A 26,692-nucleotide genomic window follows, 5' to 3' on the forward strand; every position below is an offset into this window, starting at 1 on the left:
TCTTTCGGCAGTCCATCGCCCTGCTCAGATGCGCCGTTCCACAATCCCCGAGGTTCGAGTGTGTCTTCCTGAAGGTGGGAGCCCGAGACAGCTTGGGGATTCTGTTGGTGTACCGTCCACCCCGCGACCCAGCAGTCTCTCTGTCCGAGCTAGCAGAAGTGGTCTCCAATGCGGCCCTTGTCTCCCAACAACTGATAGTTTTGGGAGACTTTAACATTCATGCCGAGTCCACATTGACAGGTGCAGCTCAGGATTTCATGGTTGCCATGACAACCATGGGGCTGTCTCAAGTTATATCAGGGCCCACACATCAGGCAGGACACACCCTGGACCTTGTTTTTGTTGGGGACGGTGGGACAGTCAGAGTGGAAGAGCAAAACATTCTTCCATTGTCATGGTCTGACCATCATCTGATCTGTTTAAGTATCGCCGTGCCTTCTAACCTCCGCAGGGGTGGTGGACCCATTAAGATGGTCCGCCCCAGGAGACTGATGGATCCGGATGGACTTCTGAGGTCTCTTGGGGATCTTCCTGTCCTGGAGACTGGCGATTCTGTCGATGTCCTGGTTGATCGCTATAACAGTGAGCTATCAAGGGCATTGGACACGATCGCTCCCGAACGTCCCCTCTCACTGCGTAGAGTCGCGTCGACTCCTTGGTTTACCGAGGAGTTGGCTGTGATGAAGCGTAGGAGGAGGGGACTAGAGTGCATCTGGAGGAAATCTCGGGACGTGTCCGACCAAGCACGGGCTAAAGCCGCTATTAAGGCGTACTCCGTGGCTCTGCGAGCAGCCAGGAAAGTTTTCACGACTGCCCGCATAGCGTCTGCAGCCAACAGGCCATCGGAGTTGTTCCGAGTTGTGGGGGAGCTCCTGCGGCCTCCTGAGGTCCAGGGGCTTCCCGATGACTTGGCAACTGGGTGCAGCGATTTCGCGCACCACTTTGCAGGCAAAGTTGCTCAGATACGCCTTGAGCTAGACTCCAGCTCAATTGTGGTCTCAGCGGAGGTAACCGAGGTACCTGTCTGTCCGATCTTATGGGATTCTTTCCGGCTTGTTCTTCCTGATGACGTGGAGGGGATTCTTGGGTCTGGGAGGGCGACCACCTGCGCTCTGGATCCTTGTCCCTCTTGGCTGGTCAAGCTGGCCAAAGATGGGTTGTTGGACTGGTTTGTGACCATAATAAATGCTTCTTTGGTTCAGGGGTCGGTGCCATCCTACTTTAAGCAGGCGGTAGTAAAACCACTACTAAAAAAGCCTTCGCTTGACCCATCTATTTGTAACAACTACAGACCAATCTCCAACCTCCCGTTTTTGGGCAAGGTTCTGGAGCGGGTGGTTGCCACGCAGCTCCAGGAATTTCTCGATGACACTGATTTTCTGGACCGCTCACAGTCTGGCTTCAGGCCTGGGTACAGTACCGAGACGGCTTTGGTCGCCTTGGTGGATGACCTCCGCAGGGAGCTGGACAGGGGGAGTGTGACCCTGCTGGTTCTCTTGGACATCTCAGCGGCTTTCGATACCATCGACCATGGTATCCTTCTGGGGAGGCTCGCCGGGATGGGACTCGGTGGCACGGTTCTGCAGTGGCTCCGGTCCTTCCTGGAGGGTCGTTCCCAGATGGTGAAGCTGGGGGACACCTGCTCGGACCCCTGGCCATTGACCTGTGGGGTCCCGCAAGGGTCTATTTTATCCCCCATGCTATTTAACATCTACATGAAACCGTTGGGAGAGGTCATCCGGAGTTTTGGAGGGTGTTGCCATCTCTACGCAGATGACACGCAAATCCACTACTCATTTCCATCTAACTCCAAGGAAGCCCCTCGGATTCTGAACCAGTGCCTGGCCGCTGTGGCGGACTGGATGAGGAGGAACAAGCTGAGGATCAATCCTGACAAGACAGAGGCCCTCCTGGTCAGTCGCCCATCTGATCGGGGTATTGGGTGGCAACCTGTGCTGGACGGGGTTGCACTCCCCCTGAAATCACAGGTCCGCAGTTTGGGGGTCCTCCTGGATTCAGCGTTGACGCTTGAGGCTCAGGTGTCGGCGGTGGCCGGGAGGGCTTTCGCACAACTCAAACTTGTGCGCCAACTGCGACCATACCTCGTGAAGTCTGACTTGACCACGGTGGTGCATGCCTTAGTTACCTCTAGACTGGACTACTGTAATGCGCTCTACGTGGGGCTTCCCTTGAAGACGGCCCGGAAACTACAATTGGTCCAGCGCTCGGCAGCCAGATTAATAACAGGGGCGAGCTACAGGGAACGATCTACTCCCCTGTTTAAAGAGCTCCACTGGCTGCCGTTCACTTTCCGGTCCCAATTCAAGGTGCAGACCATCATTTATAAAGCCCTAAATGGTTTGGGACCCACCTACCTTAGGGACCGTATCTCCTACCATAAACCTGCTCGTTCCCTTCGTTCATCCGGGGAGGCCTTCCTTTCGCCACTGCCTCTGTCCCAGGCCCGTCTTGTGGGAACGAGGGAGAGGGCTTTTTCTGCTGTGGCCCCCCGACTGTGGAATTCATTGCCCACTGAGATTAGGCAAGCCCCCACCTTGTTAGCCTTTAAGAAAGATCTAAAAACATGGCTTTTCCGATGTGCCTTTGGGGAGTAAATGTAATATATTGCTCTGGCCATTCCCCTTGGTTTTTATCCTTTAGACTGCTCCACCATTTTATTTCCCTGTTTCCCCCTATTCCTATGTCTCTCTCTCCCGAGTTTTTAATTAAGTGTTCATGTGACCTGCCCTGGTTTTCATTGTTTTTTCCGATTTGGGTTGTAATATATATTCGATGATTTTGCACTGTTATATTGTGTTATGATTTGCTGTTTATTTTGTTATATTGTATGGTGTCTGGGCATGGCCCCATGTAAGCCGCCCCGAGTCCCCATAGGGGAGATGGTGGCGGGGTATAAATAAAGTTTTATTATTATTATTATTACTATTATTATTGTCCCATGCAGAAAAGCACTGTAATTTCAAAAGTCAAGGTTTTCTACCAATTTCAAAATTACTTTCTGCAGCTTCTGTGACAAAATGTGTGTCTCTCTGTTCTGCTGAGATATAATTGAATACTCAGCGAAAACAGCAGAGATAACTTTTTATCTAGCAAATTATCATAAACCCAAAGCAGAAAATATATGGAGAAATCTCAGTGAGACAAATCTTTACTGTTATACAAGGATTGGTCAAGACCTTCGTCATTACAGAACCTACCTGAAAAATTCAACTTACCATGCAGCTGCAGAAGCCCACCACCCCAGGTGTAAAATCTCTGCTATTGTAGGCTGGAAAACAATGGGAAAAGTTAAATATTATAAAGATGTCCAAAGACTTATCCCTCATAACAACAACATGAGAAAGGTAAAAGGACACTTACCACTGTTACAGAGCGGAGTCCAGCTCCTTGCCTTGGCTCTTCTTCTGGATCACACTGAGACTGATAATCATAAGACTTGTTGAAGGCATATAAGGACATATTAATGAGATTGCGCATCAGGCCTGGATCAATCTCACCAAAGAATTTTCCAATCTAGTGGATAAAATAGAGATTTGTTTAAGAAAACAAAAATATTATTAGCTTCAGGCATGCTTAACCATTGTTACTGCTTTTCATTTGTTTGCCAAACAACGTGATAGCCAGAACTTTGGAGGCAATGAGAAGTTTGGCCATTTATGAGACTTTAATGTTCAGCAATGATTGCCAAACCTTTGGTCCTCCAGATGTTTTGGACTTCAATTTACAGAATTCCTGGGTGTTGTCCAACCTGCCTGAACAGCATGAATAGAACACTAGTTTTAGTTATACAAATATTCTCCTGGGCAGTGCAAAATACTGGGCATAATGTTCAGCTACACATAAATTCCATGTCAGTGGACATTTCTGAAGTTTTATAGTTAAATATTGATATTCAACTTGTACGCAGAACACATCATGCGACGTGCGGGTCTTGACGAATCCAAGGCTGGAGTTAAAATTTCTGGAAGAAACATTAACAACCTTAAGTATGCAGATGATACCACTCTGATGGCTGAAAGTGAGGAAAAGCTGAGGAGCCTTATCACCAAGGTGAAAGAAGAAAGTGCAAAAGCACTTTAACTGCAGTTAAACATCAAGAAAACCAAAATCATGGCAACCAGACCGATTGACAACTGGCAAATAGAGAGAGAAAACGTGGAGGCAGTGACAGACTTTATATTTCTAGGTGCAAAGATCACTGCAGATGCAGACTTCAGCCAGGAAATCAGAAGACGTCTACTTCTTGGGAGGAGAGCAATGGCCAACCTCGATAAAATACTGAAAAGCAGAGACATCACACTGGCAACGAAGGTCCGCATAGTGAATGCAATGGTATTCCCCATAGTAACCTATGGATGCGAGAGCTGGACCATAAGGAAGGCTGAGCGAAAGAAGATAGACACTTTTGAACTTTGGTGCTGGAGGAAAATCCTGAGAGTGCCTTGGACCACAAGAAGATCCAACCAGTCCATCCTCCAGGAAATAATGCCTGACTGCTCACTGGAGGGAAGGATATTAGAGGCAAAGTTGAAGTATTTTGGCAACATCATGAGAAGACAGGAGAAGCTTGGAGAAGATCATGATGCTGGGGGAAATGGAAGGAAAAAGGAAAAGAGGACGACCAAGGGCGAGATGGACGGATGGTATCTTTGAAGTGACTGGCTCGACCTTGAAGGAACTGGGAGCGGTGACGGCCGACAGGGAGCTCTGGTGTGGACTGGTCCACGAGGTCACGAAGAGTCGAAAATGACTGAACGAGTGAGATGACGACAATTGATATGGAGTATACAATGAGAAATTGTTCTTATGTCAAAAGATGCAGGGCAATGGGGGATAACTATTATATCGTGATGCAACTATAAATTTTCATGCCATTGTGTTATCCATATTCCACACATCTTGGAACTCAGAAATCCTATAAGCTAGCTGAGTTTAATATTTTGAAGAATATTTCAAAATGATGTTTTTTTAATTTACAAAGTTATATATTTCTGCTTACCTACATCACCCCTAAGTAGAAATCCCTGTCTTAATTTTGAACTGCCATGTTCCCTTTCCAAATGGATAACTATTTGACATCAGAGTTTTTAACTGAAGTGAACAATAATAACATGAGCACAAAAGATTATGCAAAACATTCCTTCACATACATACTAAAAAGGAATTCGAGAAATTGCTCCAGGTTTAAGCATTCAAAACAATCTTTTCCAAAATTATGCTTGACAACAGTTGATTTTTTTTCAACTGAAGATAATAAATTGTGTGTTAGAAACCTTGGCAAATACAACATCTTTTTATCTATGTAAGGACCAGAGTATGAATTGCTGTGTGCATCACAACTAAGCACTGAAGTGCCAAGGATATTCTATTTGTATTATTTAGAAACCTGCACCAAAAAGTGCTGTCATCCCACTGTTGACTATCAGCTAAATGTCAAAGCACCACATTGATTATTGATTATACTTCATAACATTTATGACTGCTTGTGGTAATCTTTATTCATTATTTCAGTAAATCATAAATAAATTTCTAAAAAATAAGTCTGGATCATTATCCTCCCCACACTGTGTGTAGCTTGCACTTGAACTGGATAATATGTTCATGGCTGATGTGACATTTTCACTGTGGTTCTTGTAGTAGACATAAAAGGTGTAAATGTCCTCTAACCTTAAATGTAACCTTAATTTTGAATACTGGTTATGCCATATTGGTTATTATATATGATATGTGACTATGGACACATAATATGTGATACATTATATAAATGTATGCCATTATAAAACACATTGATTTGGTTTGTTATAATCAAAGGAGAACCTGATATTAAAAGATCAGAGAGGCTAAGGCCCCTTCTACACTGCCACGTAATCCAGGTCATCAAAGCAGAAAATCCACATTATCTGCTTTGAATTGGATTATATGACTCTACACTGCCATATAATCCAGTGCAAAGCAGATAATCTGGGTTTTATATGGCAGTGTAGAAGGGGTCTAAGATGTAGGTGAACCTAAGACATCTCACGTACCTCTGGAATATAATCATCCTGATTTGACATCAAAAGAAATCCCCCGTCATCAAGGATTACACAGTCAACATGCTATCAGAAAGAAAAAAGAGAAGAGACTATGAGAAAGGGCTAGGATCATAGCTTACAAATTAATACAGACATTGAAATAGCAATCCCTCCTATCAAGGGATCTGCTAATCCAAGTTCTAAAGGTGAACAACACTCGGCTCTTGAACTGCAGGTGGTCACTCACTTCTCTTTGTAACTCCCAACCACCTAATGTTTGCAAGCTAATTAGTATTCCCAGAAGCCTCCTGGATCGTGTAGAAAACAAGCTCTCCATGTGCCATTTTTAAAAGGAAAATCCTAGTGTTCCACACCTTTTATACTATACACTTGAGATTTCATAACCAGCAGCAGTAATAATCATCTTTGATAGGTCTGCTGGGAGATGTTTGGAAGGGGGGCGTGAATGCTTCTCATCTTCACTCTCTGAAGTCTGAGTGGCCATATCTTAATCTTACATGTTTTGGTACTCCATCCAGTTTTCAATTGCAATTTTTTTAAAAAATCCAATTGGTAATTAAACATAGGGCTCATATAGTAAGATTTCTAAATCTGTAATCATTTTTTCTCTTCTAGCAACACCAAGAGATTAATAAAGCATTTACATATGATGGTCAAGAAGATCCTACGTAGCCATGTAATATCTGCCGCAAAATACTATCTTCACTGTTTAGCTGCTGCAGATTCCCCATCCCATGGCCGTTCTGTGACTGGTGAAGACCAGGGTCTTCCATACATCTTGGCAGATGATGAACACATTCTGTGTCTGGCTATGGAGACATAGACACATCTGCAAACCTCCTCACTCTTTACCAGTCATGTTGAAGGTTGTAACTGCTAAATGTAACCTGCTCCTAAGAGTGAGGCTTTGGTCATTGCAAAAGGTGAGATAGGATATAAACCTCTGAACCAATCATAAGAAAGACATATGCTGGCATTAGCTGGGCTTAAAATATGCTTAAAGCACTAACAGGATGTCAGTCCATATTTAAGTGTTCAAAACACTACAAATATATTCCTAGGTGTGAACGTAACAGCAGGGGGTGGCCTGTGGACTGATCTAAGATACACCTTTACCCTTACAAAAAATAGCACACTTTGCTTCGTCTACAAACTGCCTGTGCCTTACAACACTCCAATGAAATACAGGCAAATGCTGTTGGCTAAGAAGAATCTCTGACTTGCAAAACATTACGCTAAAGATCAGCTTAAATGTCTGTAAAAGATTTTGGCTTACCACACTATTTTTTTCACATCCACACAGTTCACTTTTGCACTGAAAAAGATCAACATAAAGCACTTTATTAAAGAATTATAACAATCAAAGCTACTTGACCCACAATAAGCCAATTTTTTCAAAATCCAATTATCACAGGGACAGAAAGTGAGGTGAAATCTTCTGAACAGGGGCACAGACAGCAAAACAAATACCACAGGGGTGCTAACCATTCCCCGTGCTATCCAAAGCTCAAATGATAGATAGATAGATAGATAGATAGATAGATAGATAGATAGATAGACAGACAGATCTGGAATTACACTTAAAAATGTACCTGTTCCAACTTACAAGGAAATTCCACTTAATAACAAACCTACAGAGGCATGATAAATTTTTTTACCTGAATTTGATTCTTTGTAGTGATCTTGGTGAAATTGTCCATCCAGGTGGATACATTTATTTTCACTCCGACAACTAACCAAATACATGAAATATGGGGAATGTAAAGGACACAAGAAAATGCAAACACATAACATTTTCTTGCTTTTTGCAACAGAACATATTTTCTGAGTTCAATAATTGGACTCTAGAATGCCCCCACCCCAAACTAACATACTTAATAATTTGTGAGAATTTCTGCATAGCTAGGGCAGAGGGACTCATTTAGAAGGAAACAAGGGATTTGCATTACAACAAATTGCCTAACCGCATTTTGCTATTTATTTATGTTATTTATATTGTGAAAATCATGTCCCATCCCTATATCTTTCTGGGTAGGGTTATAATATAATTAGTTCAGAGCACTTTAAAACAATTAAAACCATTTCAAAACATTAAAAGCATGATAAACTATTTAAGATATAAAACAAGACAATTTAAAATCATGTACTTTTTTGGGATATATATAAGCCAGAGAAATATGTACAAATAAGATAAAATCTATTAGGCCCCAAAGACATAAATGCTTTGACTTGATTGTTGATGCCAGTTGGACCTCTAGGGGAAGCTATTTTATAACAGGGGTGCCACAGCAGATTATAACCAATAACAAATGACAGTTTCTTTCCTACCTGCAGGCTTTAGAAGTTTTCCATTGATATCTATTTGCACAGCCTTGCTTACCATAATACCGTCTTCATATATGCTTCCTGTGTTTTGAGGAGAGAAAAAATAATAAAGCATCATAGATGGCTAGGACATAAATCAAAGTTTATTAAAAAAACAGTATCAGCCATGAATAAATGAGTTAGATAAAGACTTGACTGAAATTCTTTGTACCTATCAGCCTAGGAGTAATCACATTTCAGAATTTCATGTAAATACAATGGTGAAAATTTATATTGTATCAGCATTAAACAGAACTTTTGAAACAAATCTTAACATTGGAAACCTCCCTAGCCTAAATTAGAATTAAGCTACACCCACACAACTGCAATTTCCCCAAATCATTTCCCAATGTTTCTTGTATGGTTATTATTATCACGATTGAGAAAACTTTAAGAAATTTACAGTAGGATTACTTTACGGAAATCTTCCAGATATCAATCTGCCAACATCCTTTCTCCATATTTGCCCAATGTGGATAGAAACCACAATACCCATTTTTTGCTACCTTGGTAATGATGCCCAACTATTTAGAACAGGGTTTATTAAACGTTTTCAACCTGCACCCCGTTTTGTCTGAGAAATGTATATGTAACCCCCGATATATTATATTATCAATCAATTTGGTATTTTTAGCAACAACTCTTCTCCTCTGTAAAGAATTCAAAGGAAAATAAACTATCATGGTAAGTGCCTCATGGGCAGATGTGTCAGCACCAAGGTGAGGCACTGAAGAAAGGGTGATTATGAAGCACAAGTGAGACATGTAAGTCAGGAGGCAAAATGGGTGAAAGAGGAGAAGAATCCAGTCTATAATCTACACCTCATTCACTGTGACAACCCAACAGGATGGAAAGGGGGAGGAGAATCTCCCTTCTCAGATGCCCAAGATGGGAAGGGAATGAAAGACCTCCCAGACTCCCAAGATGAGGAGAACACCCTCAGATTCCCAAGATGATAAAGAAAGGAATGACCCCCAGACATCAAAGATGGGAAGGAAAGGGGAAAAACAAGATTCTCAGATAAGAAGAAAAGGAAAGACCAAAACATAAGGGAGGGAAGGAGAGACCCACAAGACTCGTAAGATGGAAGGTAAGACACAGACAAACTCACAAGCAGGAGGGGCACTTCCTCATTCCACCCCACAGACCTCAAGGTCAGGGTCCCCAATGAAGCCCTCCCTTCTTCCTTTGCCCCCACCCCTCTTTTATCTCTCAGTCTAAGGCAAGCAGAGGCAACAAGGTTATGGAAGAAATGGTCCAGTTCAGAAGAAGACACCTCTTCCCTCCCTCCTCTCTCCCTCACCTCTGCTCTGTTGGCCCCACCCTGCCAGAACTCTGTTGTTACCCTAATATAAAGTTATGGCGGTCTCATTTGGAGTCACGGCCCACAGTTTAAGAAGTTTTGATCTGGAATAGTCACCTAATGCAAGAAGTGTACATTGTATATAAATAACCAGCTTCTTGAAGGAGAATAGTGATATTTCTCTTAGGAATATCAAACATTTGCTGCCCTACGTTTATGAAAAAAAGATTCTAACTTGTGTAGCAAACCACACTGGTCTTTTAAGCAGCTCTCATTATTGAATTGCACTGTTGGTTGGAAAGTACTATCTCTGATTATAATGAATTGAATGCAGTAAAGATTTAAATGACCCTGTGCAACACAATCAATGGGAAACTAACTTCAATATCTTACATTCTCTTTAGCCTTAAGTTATATTTGATTCAGTGCAAAATTGATATTTTATATATACTAGATGCCACTACATTTGTTTACTTCAGCTACGTGTCATCAGTGTTGTAAAGATGGTTCCTCCTTGTGGAAATCTTGTAGTGTTCTCAGTTATTCCTCCTTTCTGGTAGAAGGTATTATAGTATATTTTCAAATACACCCCCTCTCAAAGTAATTCCTATGCACACAACACTTATCATATTTGTAGTGCAAAGAAAGAAAACATGAAAGAACAACACAGTATTTAAAATGAAGAAAAATTTTAACCAATAAAATTGTAAACTTGCATGTATTTCTATGGGAAGTGTAGGCCTGCTTTGGCAGATGAGTTAATTGGGATTGCTGTTGTTGTTATGTGCCTTCAAATTATTTCAGAGTTACTGTGACCTTAAGTCTAAACTTTAGAGTGGGGTATATGTGTGTGTAAAGGACCTTGGAGGACCTCATTCAATCCACGGGTCTTAATTTGGGGACCCTTGATCTATATGGTTGGATCCTGAGTGCTGTACCGTTTCATAAAATAATTCTATGGTATGTGGAAAAATAAACATTATCCAAAGTTGAAAAGAAAAAAGATTCATGATCGCTGGTTCAATGAACAGAAAATCTCTTCTTTTTAAAAAACTATGGCTAAAATGTTTTACTCTTACATTAATTGAATATCAGCTTCAGGAAAATGTATTTTTGTACATATGGTCAGTTTATATTAAAATATGACTACTCTGTACACATATCTTACGTATTTCTCTTCTTTTTTTAATTTGTCTTTTTTGTTTTCATGTTCGCTCCTTTTTTGTAGTTTTAAAGATTATTGGGGAGAAGGGTATTGTATTTCTGCTTGTGAGAGCCTCAAATCCAGTCCACTATCTTCAGAATGTGTTCTGGGCTATCCTTACACAAATTTCAAGCTTTTAAAAGACTTCATCAAGAATTGCTTACTCCCCAACTTTAATAAGGTCCTTTTGACTGGCCAATTGACTTACTGTTATAGAAGGGAGCTGTGAAGACATAGTTTTCATTATCCAAGCTTCTTTTGTAGAAACTCTGTTCATATGTTTCAGCATTTTCTGTCCAATATTCACCTGCACTGAACATGAAACACAACTGTCATTTTTTTTTGTTTTTTACCAGACATTTTCTTGGAATATGCATGCCTATTCAAAGGCAAGTTTCACTATGTTAATTGTAGATTATGTTCATGGAATTATTTATAGAACTGCAACAAACTTTTGTGAATTACATTAGAGTAAACTCCATTGAACAGAGCTCAATGAAAATCTGAGCCAAAACTGCAATGTTAGTGAACAATACTTAAAGAGGTTTAAAATTATTTATTTCAAATTAATTTCACTCTAAATGACAACTTGATATAGTGTGCAAACCAAAATCTTGTTTAGACATAAGAATAAGTCCAGAGATTAATTGCACATGCTCTAAGACAATGTTGCTTAACTTTTTATGGGACTTGGGCCCATCTCATCATCTGATGAAACTTGTTCAGAAAAATGCAATACAATTTTTTTTCAATACAATGTATCTTATTTCACCGGAAAATTATTTTTTCACATAGACAGAATACACACACACACACACACACACACACATTTTATAAAGAAGTGTGTCTCACATGCATTTTTCATGCAAAAAAATAGTACGTAGGCCCTAAAAAAGGAAACAAATCAATTTACAAAACTATAACACAAAATAAAATTTAATTAATTCAAAAGTAAATATTAATGAGAATGCTGAGGAATTTCCATAGGCTTAACATTCTCTTACAATCAATTATATAGCCAACTATCTTTGAAATAGGGCACACTTTGAAAAGAAGTGTATGAGAAACAATATGAATTAGTATTAGTTGGTTTGGTTTTTTAGAGTCAAAAATTTGAAAGGCTAAATCTAAACAAACTCACTGAATCCTAGTTATTGGGTCCTCTCTATGTGTGTTTATGTGTGTGAATTTTAGTATCATCAGTAGTGATGAAGTATTTAATGGGGTGAGGAGGCTCTATTGTAGTTCTTCACCCCAAGAGCATTCCCTACTACTGGTGAAAAGACTATAAAAATAATATTCAATTACCAACTGCCGATCTCAGAAGAGGGGTTGCCTAACCTCTGATGACGATCAGCACAGAGTTAGACACTCACAAGTTTCATCATTGTTTGTGCCATCTAACCTACAATGAAATGGAGCCTTACCTTTTAGGATACACTCTTGTGATTCCTCCATCAGTAACTACAAAACGTGCTGTAATTCCCTCACTGTGAAAAAAGAAGAGAGGAAGAGAGACAGAGACAGGACCAAATTGGATTTGGATCATGACAATTGGGAACAGAACAGAGAAACTGAAATCAGTGAGAATTTCCTGGAGTCTTCTATATACACAATTTACCATGGATTTTTCTAGAAAATTTTAAACCAAATAGTTAAATTATGTATATGATGAATACCATGGTGTATTTTCTTGCCCATTGATAACCAAAAATGTATATTCTCTTTTGATATTATTTTGATATTCCAGTAATTCACAAACAGGAATGTGTGGCTGCTTGTGCTGTGGAAGTTGGTGAGGAGAAGAACACTCACGGGTCCTGCTTACTCCAGTAATTCTGAACAAGTTCACTTGTAAATCCTGCATCCAGCAAAGCTCTCATAACCATATCATTGCCTAACAAAAGAAAGACACAAAATGTGAGTTATGACTGCAGGAATCCTCTTTGCTCAAATATACTACTGGGGCAACAAACACAAATCCAAAAAGCAGATGCATTCTAATCATTACATAAAATAGTATAATTACATTCCAAATTGGAATGATCTATTCCTGCAATTAGTACTGTCATCTTCTGAAAATAAGCTTTTTTAATAAAAAGATCATACTTACACAAAGTACTTTGTGGTGTATACCTATCAATATATTCACTGAAATTCAGAAGAAATGCTGTGTTGTTGTCAGTTAATTTCACAGGACCACAATATTCTCTAGGAGGAAACAAGATTGTAAAATTAAGTACACTTTATAAAAATAAAATACTGACTAGGTATCTGAATGAGTCTCAACATATTCTGACATGAAAGAAAGAATTATTTGATACCTGATACCCCTTTCCTTTCCTAGAAATAGTTGCCTGGAGTTTGCCTTATACCTTTTCTCTTTTACAATGTAATCATTTAGTTTGGGGTTATATTTGGGTTCACTGTAGATATACCTATTGTACAAACCACTATTTATCAGTTATTACAAGGAAAACCTAAGCTTCACATAATTATTATTGTTTTACAAACAAAAAACCCTGAAAGATTTAGGAATAGTATTTCATATATTTTTATAGGGATGTAATTCCTTCTTAATTTCATTCCCAAAGGAAAAAAAAAGAGTTATTTTAGACAAGGTCTTCAAATGTTTATAGTTCAAAAACAATTTTGTAAAAAAAATCTGATGGCTTTTAAATATATATATATGTATCTCTCTCTCTCTCTCTCTCTCTCTCTCTCTCTCTCTCTCTCTCTCTCTCCATGTAGAAAGTCCTGTTTTCTGCAGAGGAAATGCAAAAAGGTATGTACATATTTTGTCCAGAATAAAGCCTGAATCAATCTAAGATTTTCCTCATCAGCTTTTCCCAACATTTGAGAAACACATTTTTGATCATTTGAAAATATTTTCAAATACAGGCAGTCCCCGAGTAACAAACATTCAACTTACAAATGGCTCATACTTAAGAATGGGGGAGAGACAACAGGAAGTGAAAGTAATCTGCTCCCAGAAAGGGAAATTCACTCCTGGAAGAGTAATCATGGGGAAAAGATGTCTCCACTGAAACTTTCTCAATTCTTGTTTCCTCAATAAGCCAAATATTTTAAAATCCAATTATCACAGAGACAGAAAGTGAGGTAAAATCTTCTGAACAGGGGCACAGATAGCAAAACAAATCCACGGGATGTTAACCCTTCCCAATGCTATCCAAAACTAAAAGATAAGACAAAAAGGTAGATACCTGGCCGGGGTTACACTTAAAAATGTACCTTTTCCAACTTACGTACAAATTCAAGTTAAGAAGAAAACCCACAGAACCTATCTTGTTCACAACTTGGGGAATGACTGTTGTCTTTTCTTCCCTGTTGTTTTATTAACAGTAGTTGGCTCTTTAAAAAAGGACTTTTTGCATTCCCACATCTTACAGTGTGGAATTTGGATGGGAAAATGTTTACCATTATTATTTTTTCAGCTGAAAAAATGCCTTCTCGATACTTGGTAAACACACATGTTAAAGTATTCCATGTGATTATTCTAGCCAGAAATACAAGTGTGTGCAATTTAAAAAAACAAAAAGTGTTTTCTACACAGAAAATACTCTTACTTAGAAATGAAACATATTGTGATGACCCATGGGCCTTGTAGTCCTGCTCAGGACATTGTAATTCCTGATGAAGAAGAAAACTTGGGTTTTTTACCTTCCCAGTCAGAACTGGATTCCTCTCAGCCAGATCTTTCCCAGGCAGATCTGGGAACCTTGCACCTGCAAGAAAGTTGTCTCCCAGAAGTATGTCAAACAAGCCCAGAGCCTACTTCTCCCGTGTTCTTGCGCCGGGAGTTTTGTAAACAACAGAGAAGTTTGGAATCAGCTTCGCGCAGGAGTGCGAGAATTGCAGCTAAGAATGTAGCCAATTAAGACTGCTTCTCGTGAGAATCTTTAAGGAGTCTAACATCTGGTCTCAGAGTTTAGCTTTCGTTTCTGATTCCCAGAGAACTGCTTCGGTGGGAAAGTTAGACTCTATATAGGTGTTTTACCCGCGTAGTAACTTCGCGGAGTCAATTCGTCAGCCTACGGAGCGAGTTGTGTCTGGACAGCGCGCTCCGATTCAAGCCTCGCTCCTGCTCAAGCCTTGCCCTGCTTTCCAGCCTTCGCCTTGCTTCTCAGCCTTGTTTACCTACGGACTTTGCCTTGTTGCCCAGGGCCAATCCTTGCCTTGTTCCACGGATTTTACCAAGTTATTCCACGGACCTTGTTCTTGTTCCTAGCTACCTTGTTCCACGTTTAAGCCTTGTTTCAAGTATCAAGTTATTTCAAGTTATGGACTAAAGGACCTGGTCTATTCCCCTCACTTTGCCTGGCAAAGTGAGTGTTCGGTTATTGGATTACAACTTTGGACCATAATATTTCATATTGGACATTGCTTTTTTGGACTAATTTTGACCTTTCCTGAAAGGTCCGCTTCTGAACTAACTTTTACATTTGTTTTTATTAATCTTATATATTTCCTTAATAAAGATATTAGATAGAATCTGGCCTCTGCGTATGGTTATTGGTGCTCTGTAGCCTGGGTCGTGACAGTTTGACTCCGCCACCCTAAGCACCAATTAACCTCGGCCAGAATGTCTACCGGAACCGTGCCCGGTGGGCAGCCACTGAGCTACACCATCAGCAAGGACGAAGTGGATCGCATCCGCGACAGACTCAACGCCCAGGATGGAGAAATAAAGGGTTTGCGGGAGCGCGGAATCCGCCTCCCGGCCATGGCGTTGCCAACCAAGTTTACTGGAGAAGCTTCCAAGGTTCATGTTTTCCGTCGCCAATGTCAAGCTTATCTAGAGGCCCGTGCTGCCGAGTTTCCCCAAGAAGACATCAAAGTGGCGTGGGTTTACAGTCTTCTAGACGGGCCAGCGGCCAACTGGGCGACGGCACTGTTCAACCAAGCCTCTCCACACCTAAGATCAGCGCAACACTTCTTGGACCACCTCAAGGAGACTTGGGGAATCGAGGACAATTTGGAGGCAGCCGGTCACAAACTCCGTCGCCTTTTCCAAGGAGACAGACCTATGTCTCAGTATATAGCCGAGTTCCGAGTGCTGGCCCACAACACCGGCTGGAACGATGTAGCCCTCAGAGGACAATTCCGGGAGGGTCTCAACATTGAAATGCTGGAAGAAATCTCCAAGGTGGATCCTCCCCAGACCCTCGAGGCACTCATTGATCAATGTTTACGGGCTGAAGTCATGATTGCCAACAGGAAACAGTGGGTTCGAGGCCAGAGCGGTAGAGCCGGGGCAAAACCCCCCGCTCCCGCCAGCGTTCAGCCACGTCCAGTGTGGAGACCCCCACCACCAACCCCATACCCCAGAGGAAGCGAGGAGGTGCCGATGCAGTTGGGCAACGTGCGTCCCAGACTAGATGCCGCCGAGAAGGCCCGTCGTCAACGCTTAAACCTCTGTTGGTACTGCGGGAACGGGGGCCACTTCGCCAGAGAGTGCCCAGCCAAAGGGAAGCCTGCCGCCCGTCTTGCGGCGGCGTCCTCCACGGAGACGAAGGCGTCTGAGCCGACTGGCACACAGCCGGCGGGGGAAGCCAACGACCGGGCGTAGAGAGGCTCGCCAACCCGGTCAAAAAATCCATTCAAGAGCCGCCTACTGGGGTCCTGTTCCTTCTCGTGGTCACCTTATGGTCAGCAAAAAGGGGACCCGTCATGATCCACGCCATGATAGACTCTGGAGCCACCAACAATTTCATTGATAGAGAGTATGCCGACTCTCTGGGATTACAATACCATGATTTCAAGAATGCCCGTGTGGTGCAAGCCATAGACGGCCGCCCCCTCAAGACGGGCCCCGTAAGTCAGTGGTCGGAACCCACCAGGATGTGGATAAGGGAACATATGGAAGAGATTTCCTTCTTTGTTACCGAGGTTCCCCATTTCCCTGTGATTTTGGGAATTCCATGGCTGACTCTCCACGACCCTAACATCTCCTGGTCCAACAGAGAACTGCAGTTTGCTTCACAGTACTGCCAAAACCATTGCCTTGTAGCCAAGGTCTGCCATGCCACAGACACCGAGCCCATCATCACCCTGCCCAAGAAGTACTCCGAGTATTGGGATGTATTCAATGAAAAAGAAGCCGAGAAATTACCCCCACATAGACCTTATGACTGTGCCATTGACCTGGTGGAGGGGGCCCCGATCCCGCGAGGGCATCTATACTCTCTGACTGAACCAGAGCAAGAAGCTCTCAGGGAATTTATAGAGACAAACCTTCGTAAGGGATTCATTAGACCCTCTCAATCCCCAGCCGCCTCCCCAGTGATGTTTGTGAAAAAGAAGTCAGGGGAACTACGCTTGGTGGTGGACTACAGAGCATTGAACAATATCACCAAGCGGAACAGCTATCCCCTGCCCTTAATCTCGGATCTACTGGATCGGCTTCGAGGAGCCAAGGTTTACACCAAACTGGATCTTCGGGGGGCTTACAACTTAGTTCGCATGAGAGAAGGGGACGAGTGGAAGACCGCCTTCCAGACCAAATTCGGATTATTCGAGTCCCGAGTTATGAATTTCGGATTATGCGGAGCTCCCGCAACGTTCCAGCATTTTGTCAATGACATTTTTCAGGACTATCTAGACAGGTTCTTGATAATCTACCTGGACGATTTTTTGGTGTTTTCTAGATCACAATCAGAACATGAGAACCACGTCAAAATGGTGTTACAACGATTGCGGGATCATGGACTTTATGCCAAGCTGGAAAAATGCGCTTTTGATCTACAAGAGGTAGATTTCCTTGGTTACCGCATCTCGCCTCTAGGGCTTTCCATGGATCCAGCCAAGGTTTCAGCAGTATTGGAATGGCGGGCGCCAACCAACAAGAAAGAGGTGCAGCGTTTCTTGGGGTTCGCGAACTATTACCGCAAGTTCATTCCAGATTTTGCCCGCTGGTCTGACCCCATCACTAGCTGCATCCGTGGAAAACAGCCTTTCCGCTGGACTGATCAAGCAGAGAAAGGGTTCCAGCAACTAAAGAAACTATTCACGTCCCAGCCAATTCTACAGCACCCAAATCCTGGAATCCCTTTTGTTGTGCAAGCGGACGCCTCTGATGTGGCAATTGGGGCTGTACTCTTACAACCGGTGGGAGATCACCTCCATCCCTGTGCCTTTTACTCTCGTCAACTAACCACACCAGAGAGGAATTACACCATTTGGGAAAAAGAACTACTGGCCATAAAGGCAGCCTTTGAAACTTGGAGACATTGGCTAGAAGGGGCCAAATTTCCCATTGAAGTCCACACTGATCATCGTAATCTAGAACATCTAAGAACTGCCCGCAAACTGAATCAGAGGCAGCAACGTTGGGCTTTATTCTTCGAACGTTTCAACTTCCAGATTCATTACGTGACCCCAGCCCAGACCAAGCAAGCAGACGCCCTGTCACGTAAACCGGAATACGCTGCAGGACGTAAGGAGACCTTTGAATCCCAACTATTACAACCCGAGAACTTTGCCACGCTCACAGTGGGGAACACCAAATCTATTTCCATTGGTTCAACTTCCTCTACTCCAGGACCCATCTGTGCTCAAGAAATCAGGGCTAGTCAGCAAGCAGATGCCTGGGCGCAGGACCAACTTCGCCAAGGTCTGCATTTTCCCTTTTCGCTTAAAGATGGGCTGCTTTGCTATAGAAATCATGTTTATATCCCACCCGGACCGGGCAGGGAAAAAGCGCTTCGTCTGTGTCATGACTGCAAACCAGCAGGACACTTCGGACTATTTAAAACCATGCATCTGATCCTAAGGGATTTTTGGTGGCCCAAGATCCGCAAGGATGTGGAAAAATATGTCAACACCTGCCCAGTATGTCAGCGCTCCAAGATAAGAAGGGAGAAGCCCTCAGGGCTTTTACACCCCCTTCCTACCCCATCTCGCCCATGGGAAATAATTTCTGCGGATTTCATCACTGACCTACCACCTTCCTGTGGATTCACCACGATCTTAGTGGTGGTGGACCTTTTCACCAAGTTAGCCCATTTCATTCCCTGCGAAGGCCTCCCCACGGCCAAAGAGACTGCGGATCTATTCCTTCAACATGTTTTCAGACTACATGGATTGCCCAAGAGTTTAGTCACAGACCGTGGATCTCAATTCACCTCTCGTTTTTGGAAGGCACTACAAAAACTATTGGGCATAGACTCTCGCTTATCTTCAGCTCATCATCCCCAAACAGATGGGCAAACGGAGCGCACCAATGCCACTTTAGAGCAGTATCTTCGCTGTTATGTAAACTACCAACAGGACAATTGGGCTTCTCTGTTACCACTGTCAGAGTTTGCCTACAACAATGGAGTTCAAGCTTCTACAAAAGAAACGCCGTTCTTTGCAAACTACGGCTTCCATCCACGTTTCTTTCCCCCTGTCATTGAAACTTCAGAAGTTCCCGCAGCAGAGGATTGGCTGCAGGAACTCACAGCGGTGCAACAACTTTTGCTCCAGCAACTGGACCAAGCCAAGGAGGACTATAAACGCCACGCTGACAAACACCGCCAGCCGGGCCCCGAAATCAAGGTAGGAGATCGGGTTTTTCTGTCCACTCGCTTTCTGCCCTCCCACCGCCCTTGCCGGAAGTTAGATGCCCGTTTCATTGGCCCCTATCCAGTGGTGGCGCAATTAAACCCCGTGACTTTCAAACTCCAACTTCCGCGTTCAATGCGCATTCACCCAGTGTTTCACCGTTCCCTGCTCCTTCCGGCGGATGGTGTGCGTCCTGATACAGACCAACCGGCCCCCCCTCCTGTTTTGATGAATGGGGAGGAGGAGTTCGAGGTTGAGGACATTTTGGATTCTCGCTTTCATCGCCGCCGCCTACAATATCTCATTGACTGGGTGGGTTTTGGCCCTGAGGAACGCTCTTGGGAAGACGCCTCCACAGTCCATGCTCCTGATCTAACCCGCCGCTTTCATCAGACCTATCCCGCCAAGCCGCGACCTCGCGCCTCGGGGAGAGGGCCCCAGTTTGGGAGGGGCCTTGAGGAGGGGGATAGTGTGATGACCCATGGGCCTTGTAGTCCTGCTCAGGACATTGTAATTCCTGATGAAGAAGAAAACTTGGGTTTTTTACCTTCCCAGTCAGAACTGGATTCCTCTCAGCCAGATCTTTCCCAGGCAGATCTGGGAACCTTGCACCTGCAAGAAAGTTGTCTCCCAGAAGTATGTCAAACAAGCCCAGAGCCTACTTCTCCCGTGTTCTTGCGCCGGGAGTTTTGTAAACAACAGAGAAGTTTGGAATCAGCTTCGCGCAGGAGTGCGAGAATTGCAGCTAAGAATGTAGCCAATTAAGACTGCTTCTCGTGAGAATCTTTAAGGAGTCTAACATCTGGTCTCAGAGTTTAGCTTTCGTTTCTGATTCCCAGAGAACTGCTTCGGTGGGAAAGTTAGACTCTATATAGGTGTTTTACCCGCGTAGTAACTTCGCGGAGTCAATTCGTCAGCCTACGGAGCGAGTTGTGTCTGGACAGCGCGCTCCGATTCAAGCCTCGCTCCTGCTCAAGCCTTGCCCTGCTTTCCAGCCTTCGCCTTGCTTCTCAGCCTTGTTTACCTACGGACTTTGCCTTGTTGCCCAGGGCCAATCCTTGCCTTGTTCCACGGATTTTACCAAGTTATTCCACGGACCTTGTTCTTGTTCCTAGCTACCTTGTTCCACGTTTAAGCCTTGTTTCAAGTATCAAGTTATTTCAAGTTATGGACTAAAGGACCTGGTCTATTCCCCTCACTTTGCCTGGCAAAGTGAGTGTTCGGTTATTGGATTACAACTTTGGACCATAATATTTCATATTGGACATTGCTTTTTTGGACTAATTTTGACCTTTCCTGAAAGGTCCGCTTCTGAACTAACTTTTACATTTGTTTTTATTAATCTTATATATTTCCTTAATAAAGATATTAGATAGAATCTGGCCTCTGCGTATGGTTATTGGTGCTCTGTAGCCTGGGTCGTGACACATATTTGATTAACAGGAAACATGTTTATTTGTAAAATATAATTTCCAAGAACACTTGGGGATTCACCAGTAACTTGAATACAGAAATATACATTTTTATCTGCAGCAGGGGAAGAACTATAGAATTTATTCAAACTTGAATGCATGTACAAAATAGCTGAGGATTACTTTGGTTTTTGCAGTATTTCAAATAGTGGTGAGTTGCTATTAAGGCAAGATGCCACTCACTGTTGAACAGAATCTGAATTTGAAAGGTTCAGATTTAAATACTTCTAAATATATTTTCTTACTGTAAGTGAGAATAGATTCAATTTAAATTAATTGAATCAAAGTCTCATTGAAAACTACCAGGCAAGTTAATTAAAGCTTCATTAGTCAAGGTCCCGTTACTGAGTTCAGAAGGAAATAAGTAAAACCGCTAACATATTTGAATGTTTCATGCTTTCCTAATTGTCAGTATGTTAATGAAAGAAATGTCTATCAATATAATATTGGGAAAAAGGACCAACCTTGGTGCTAAAAATGTATATCCAAATTCATCAAAGCGATCTAGCTTCAGAGTTTCAGTAACTACAAAGATCAAAAAGCAATAAATGATAAAATTAGTCTTAGGTGCTTTATAAAAGCCAAACCAACTGGATAACAACCACTCTGAATTCACTGGTTTTCCAACAGTAACTTTGTTGGAGCCCTTTCCCTAGGAATTGCCAAAACTACCAAATCATATTTATCGAAGCAGGAAAAAGACACTTCAGTTCATCTTTGCCCTACTCCTTCCTAATGAAACCCTTATGTATCTGAAGAGTAGAATTGTGCTTTAAACTTGGATTTGGATGTGATAGAAAGCCATGGTTGAAATTTTTTTATGATAGTGGCAATGGGCATGGAAGAAAGGGAGTGACTAGTTGGATGATGTAGATATGACACTTGTTTCCAGATGACCAAGTCACATCAATAATCATCACAGCTAAATATTGGGTACACCAAGGCTTACACTTGCTATATGTAACAAGATATTAAGTTTTGCAGGTAGTAAGAAGACAATCCAGAATAGTTACATTTTCGCACCCAGATTCTAATGGCAATTTCTTTTGTCTATCAATATTACCATAACCATCTCAAATATCATTTGGTAACAATTTTTGAGCATCTTTCATGGCCCTATGCCAGCTGAGAAAGGTGCTTTCATATGACTACAATAGTAGTACTGTCCTCATAGAAATTATATTTATCATAACATATCAGCAACACAGCATGAAACAAAACAAATAGTACAAATTAAAATTAGCACATTATATACAGCAAGCATAACCATTAATTAACAACAAAAGAATCACTAGCTAACCCAAAGAAAAAGCTTGTAAAAGCTATCATCTTTTAAATATCATCAATGATTGTTCAAGGCACATATATTTGGAAAAGAAATTATTTTCTTCAATAATCAGCAAGTGATTGGGTCAAACAAATAAAAAAGAAAACAACAATAAATTGAAAATCATTTTTAAAAAGACATAATACATGTATGTGTTTCATTTTTCCATCTTTATAATGCACAATTGGCATGGGAGAAGCCCTGAAATGAACGACACAAAGGACAGAAACCAGGAGGAATAGAAATATAAGCGGAAAAATATCAACACTAGTAAACAGAGGGAAATTGAGCAATGAGAATATACTTGCCCTTTGGCACTGTGATAATCCATCAGAAAAAGGAGGCAGGGAAACAGAAAAAACAGGGAAAGAAAAGGGGTCACAAACCAATATTTTATTCAACCAGCTCCTTGAATAAAAATATTGTGGCATATAGAAAGATCAGAGGTTCAATTTTTTCGTACAGCTGTACTCTGGAGAAAAGACAAACATCTTTGAAAACTTGAACACATGTCCTTTGTCAATTATTTCTTTAATGTAGCTTCTACATACTGCAGCTATTTCAAGGGTCTGTATAAAGGAGCCATTGGCTCAGGAGGTTCCTAACAAATTCAGCCCTGAGGCATTTGTCTTGCACTCTTATTTTACAGATTGCTCCCAAGTTCAGAATGAGAAACAATTATGGAATATGTCATGTCACTATATATATACCCCGTACATATCAACAAAAACAGATTGCAATCTTACTTATGAGCTAGCAATAACATTGGTCACTTTATGCACTATATTGGGCAGTAGTTTAGGCCATTTAAACTTGTCTCTTGGTTAGCCTATCATCCATATCAGTAAGACAGAGAACTCTTAAGTAAGTTTGACTTTAAATCCTTTAATAGGCTTGCACAAACTGTGATCAAACAAGTGGAATGCTGCTCTTCAGCTGAACCAATAGAGCAGTGGTTCTCAACCTTCCTAATCCCATGACTCTTTAATACAGTTCCTCATGTTGTGGTGACCACCAACCATAAAATTATTTTTGTTGCTACTTCATGACTTCATCCCTTAGGACTGTCCACGTTTGTGTGACGATGTTGTTCTTCAGACTACAGGCCATCTCTGAGTTACAGATGACTCCTAGTTAAGAACGGGGCTGAGACAACAGGAAGGGAGAGGAATCTATCCTTCAGAAGGGGGAAGTTCACTCCTGAAAGGGTTATCAAGAGGAAAAGTGTCTCTACTGAAGCTTTATCCTTGTATCTAATTTTTTCAAAATCCAGTTCTCACAGGGAAGGAAAGTGAGGTGACATCTTCTGAACAGGGGGACAGACAGCAAAACAAACACCACAAGTGTGTGCTATTCAAATCTATTATACACGTGTGTGTGTGTATATATATGGCTGGAGTTACACTTAAGAAATGTACCTATTATTCTGGCTTACATGCAAATTTGACTTAAGAACAAACCTACAGAACCTATCTTGTTTGTAACTTGGGGACTGTCTGTTTATGCTTAAGAAGAGGGATGAATTTGCAAAGATTTGAACAGAGATGTGGATAGGAATGTCTCTTCTTTAGAGGGAGAATGCTCTGATGTGAGTTCAAACCAAATCTGGCTTTTGGAAATCCTAGGCCAAAACCATTAGGGTTTTCTTGGCCAGATTGTGTTGTCACTATTGCCTTCCTTTGAGGCTGAGAAAGTAAGATAGGGGACAAGGGGGGAGGGGGAGAGAAAGAGGGGAAAAAAGAAAAGAAAGTGAGAAAGAAAGAGAGGAGGAAAGTGAGGGTGACAGAAAGAAAAAGAAAAAGGCACAGACAGAAAGAAAGGGCAGTGAGAAAGGCAGGGAGATAGAGGAGGAAAGAGAAAGAAAAGAGTAAAAGAATTATAATTGCAGGTGGACAGGAAACTGGTGCCCCTTCTTTAGTAATGGCAACACTATTGACTTGTGGAGCTGGGTCCCCACCAGCTGCTGATTGGTCTTCACACTCAAAGACTCTGGGCAAGCTGTCCGAAACTCTGGAACTACTAGACAAGGGATAGGGCTCTGTTTTCTCTCTGGATTGTCAAGAAGGTTTTCCTAATGTTTGGGGTGAAACCTCAAAGTCCATTTTAGTCTCCAGAGCAGCACAAAGTGCACCCCCCCCCTCCTCAATGTGACAATCCTTTCAACAATTTCAGCACAGCTCTCCTGCTCTCCCCTCCTCTGAGTAAAAGAGACCCCTCAAGGGCTGCACTACCAGTCTCCCCTCCAATGCCACCTGGCCAAACAAAGGCAATGTTCCACCAATCAGTGGCGGCTCCCTCCTTCTCCTTGCACCTGTCGCCCTCCCACAGTGCACGGAAAGATAAAAGAGGGGAGAGGAAGACGGAAAGATAGGAAAGGGATAGAAAAAAGAAGGAAAAAAGAGGGAGGCAAGAGAAAGAAAAAGGGAAAGAGAAAGAAGGAAAGGGGGAGAAAGAAGGGAGGAGAAAGAAGGAGGGAATAAAGAAAAGTAAAATTATAAAAAGGAGAGGAGTAAGGGAGAGAAAAAGTGGAGAAAGAGAGAAGGAAGGAAGAAAGGAGGAGGGGAGGAAGAGAGAAAGAAAAAGAAAATAAGAGAGAACAAGAGAGAAGGAGAGTGGAGAAAGGGGGGAAAGGGAGAGAAAGGGCAAGGAAGAAAAAGAGAGGGAAAAGGAAAGAGAAGGAAAAGGGGAGAAATAGAGAGAGGGGAGCCCGCCTTCTCCCGCCACACATGCCTCTGCCTCCAAGCATCTCCCTGTGACTCCTCTCCACCCTGCGTCATTGGAGGAGGAGCCCCTCCATGCTGACCTGGGCCAACGGAGGGCCGAAGGAGGCGGCAGCTCAATCTCTCTCAAATGGTTCTCAACCTGGAGGTTGCGACCCCCAGGTTGAGAACCACTGCACTAGATTTTTTTGACAGATATGGGTTTGCAACCTGGGTGTGATAATAGGGTTATTAAATGTGCAAGCTTGCCTTAAAATGGTAAAAGATACTTCGTGTGGACAGAAGAGATTCTCAATAAAGAGACAAAATATTAAGTGGCAAGCATGGGCTTTGAAACCTCTGTTGTTAAGAAAGAGCAGCTATTTGCAGAGAAACACTAGGAAATATCTATTTTTGATCATCATTTCTCTTCACTCAAACAGGTAGTGAAGCATGTATGTGTGGAACAGTCAAAGACTGCATGGAACCAGCAGAAAGTTTAAAATATATCTGTTAAGCTGGTGATGATGACAGGGTATTGAGAAAATGTCATACACCCATTATTAGAAAGGGTTTGACTGACCAATAGTCCATTTTGGGGTATAATTCAGTTGGTGCTTACTGCTGAGCCCATAAATAGCTGGAATCTGTGTAACTGAAGATACAGCATATCTACAGGACCAGTATTAACACTTTCACGTACCTGCATCTGACATATGTACTATCTAGGAATTTTCTAAGTCTTACAGGAGGCTTTATGTTCTACTTTGGCTGGAAGTACAGCATACTTCCAGCAGAAGTATAACATATCCTGGAGGACTTTACAAAATTCTAGAAATAATAACTCTCTAGGGGTTTTCTGGGTCCTCCAAGGTGACTATATGGTAACTTCTGGAAAAAGTTATTCATTTCAATATTCACTTTCATCCATCATTTCTTGTTATCACAGTAAGCTAAGGAACTCACTCATCACAGACAGTTATTGTACTGTACACCCATTCCTGCATTAACTTGCTATGGCCTTTGGATGTCCCTCAGTAGGTAACAAGTGTTTCTTGATGGTTACACTTCACTTGTGGAATCCATCCCACCACATGAGAACCTTGAGGTTGCAAATACATTGCCAAATCTATTAATGTTATGGGTTCTAATGTTGTGACTGTGCCTTCGGGGACTGTGGATGATGGTGGTGGGATCAGGAGAGGAAGGAAAAACCCTCGCGAGGAGGGCTCGTTGGAGGATTTGTACAGAAAGAGAATTAGGGACCTCAATGGGGAGTTTTCTGAGGAAGATTCAGATGGGGAGTTTGTGGAAGAAATGGATGCTGGTGAACAGGTGGTGGCTGAGGATGTGGGCACTGACTGGGCATGGGCACTGGAGATGCCTGGGGAATTGGGGCCCATGGATACTGCTGAACCTTGGGTATCTTCAGAAGCAGATCCCACTTGGTCTGTTTGGAGGAGGGAGGATGGATCCTCAGGTGTGCATGGTGCTGGGTGTGGGCAGGATGATTGGGATTCTGATGAACAATTAGGCACGCCCGATCCATGAGCCTTAGCTGTGTGGAGTTCTGACTCTGATTAAGGATTTGGGACACCTGCTCTTGGTGTTGGTGTTTGGACACCCAGGGAGAATTGGGATAAATTGGGAGTGTTTGGTCACTTCACTTTGCATGTGGCAAGGTATTGCTGGGCACCATTGG

The 26,692-nt window shown here is 42.3% G+C and overlaps 1 protein-coding gene across 5 annotated transcripts in view; it reads right to left on the reverse strand.

Annotated features, from left to right (window-relative positions):
• The window catches only part of cacna2d1 (calcium voltage-gated channel auxiliary subunit alpha2delta 1), a 574,720-nt gene that overhangs the window by 24,713 nt on the left and 523,315 nt on the right, over window positions 1-26,692 (reverse strand). For all 5 annotated transcript variants that reach the window (XM_008111505.3, XM_008111506.3, XM_062981743.1 and 2 more), the window contains 11 exons: window positions 21,429-21,489; window positions 13,041-13,138; window positions 12,743-12,824; window positions 12,355-12,417; window positions 11,136-11,239; window positions 8,385-8,462; window positions 7,715-7,788; window positions 7,333-7,371; window positions 6,048-6,119; window positions 3,382-3,534; window positions 3,237-3,289 (listed from right to left, as the gene is read on the reverse strand). In XM_008111505.3, the coding sequence (XP_008109712.1) occupies window positions 3,237-3,289; window positions 3,382-3,534; window positions 6,048-6,119; window positions 7,333-7,371; window positions 7,715-7,788; window positions 8,385-8,462; window positions 11,136-11,239; window positions 12,355-12,417; window positions 12,743-12,824; window positions 13,041-13,138; window positions 21,429-21,489 (877 nt within the window). The remainder of the gene's footprint in view (window positions 1-3,236; window positions 3,290-3,381; window positions 3,535-6,047; window positions 6,120-7,332; window positions 7,372-7,714; window positions 7,789-8,384; window positions 8,463-11,135; window positions 11,240-12,354; window positions 12,418-12,742; window positions 12,825-13,040; window positions 13,139-21,428; window positions 21,490-26,692) is intronic.

This window comes from Anolis carolinensis, chromosome 5 (assembly GCF_035594765.1).
Source record: "Anolis carolinensis isolate JA03-04 chromosome 5, rAnoCar3.1.pri, whole genome shotgun sequence".
NCBI lineage: Eukaryota > Metazoa > Chordata > Lepidosauria > Squamata > Dactyloidae > Anolis > Anolis carolinensis.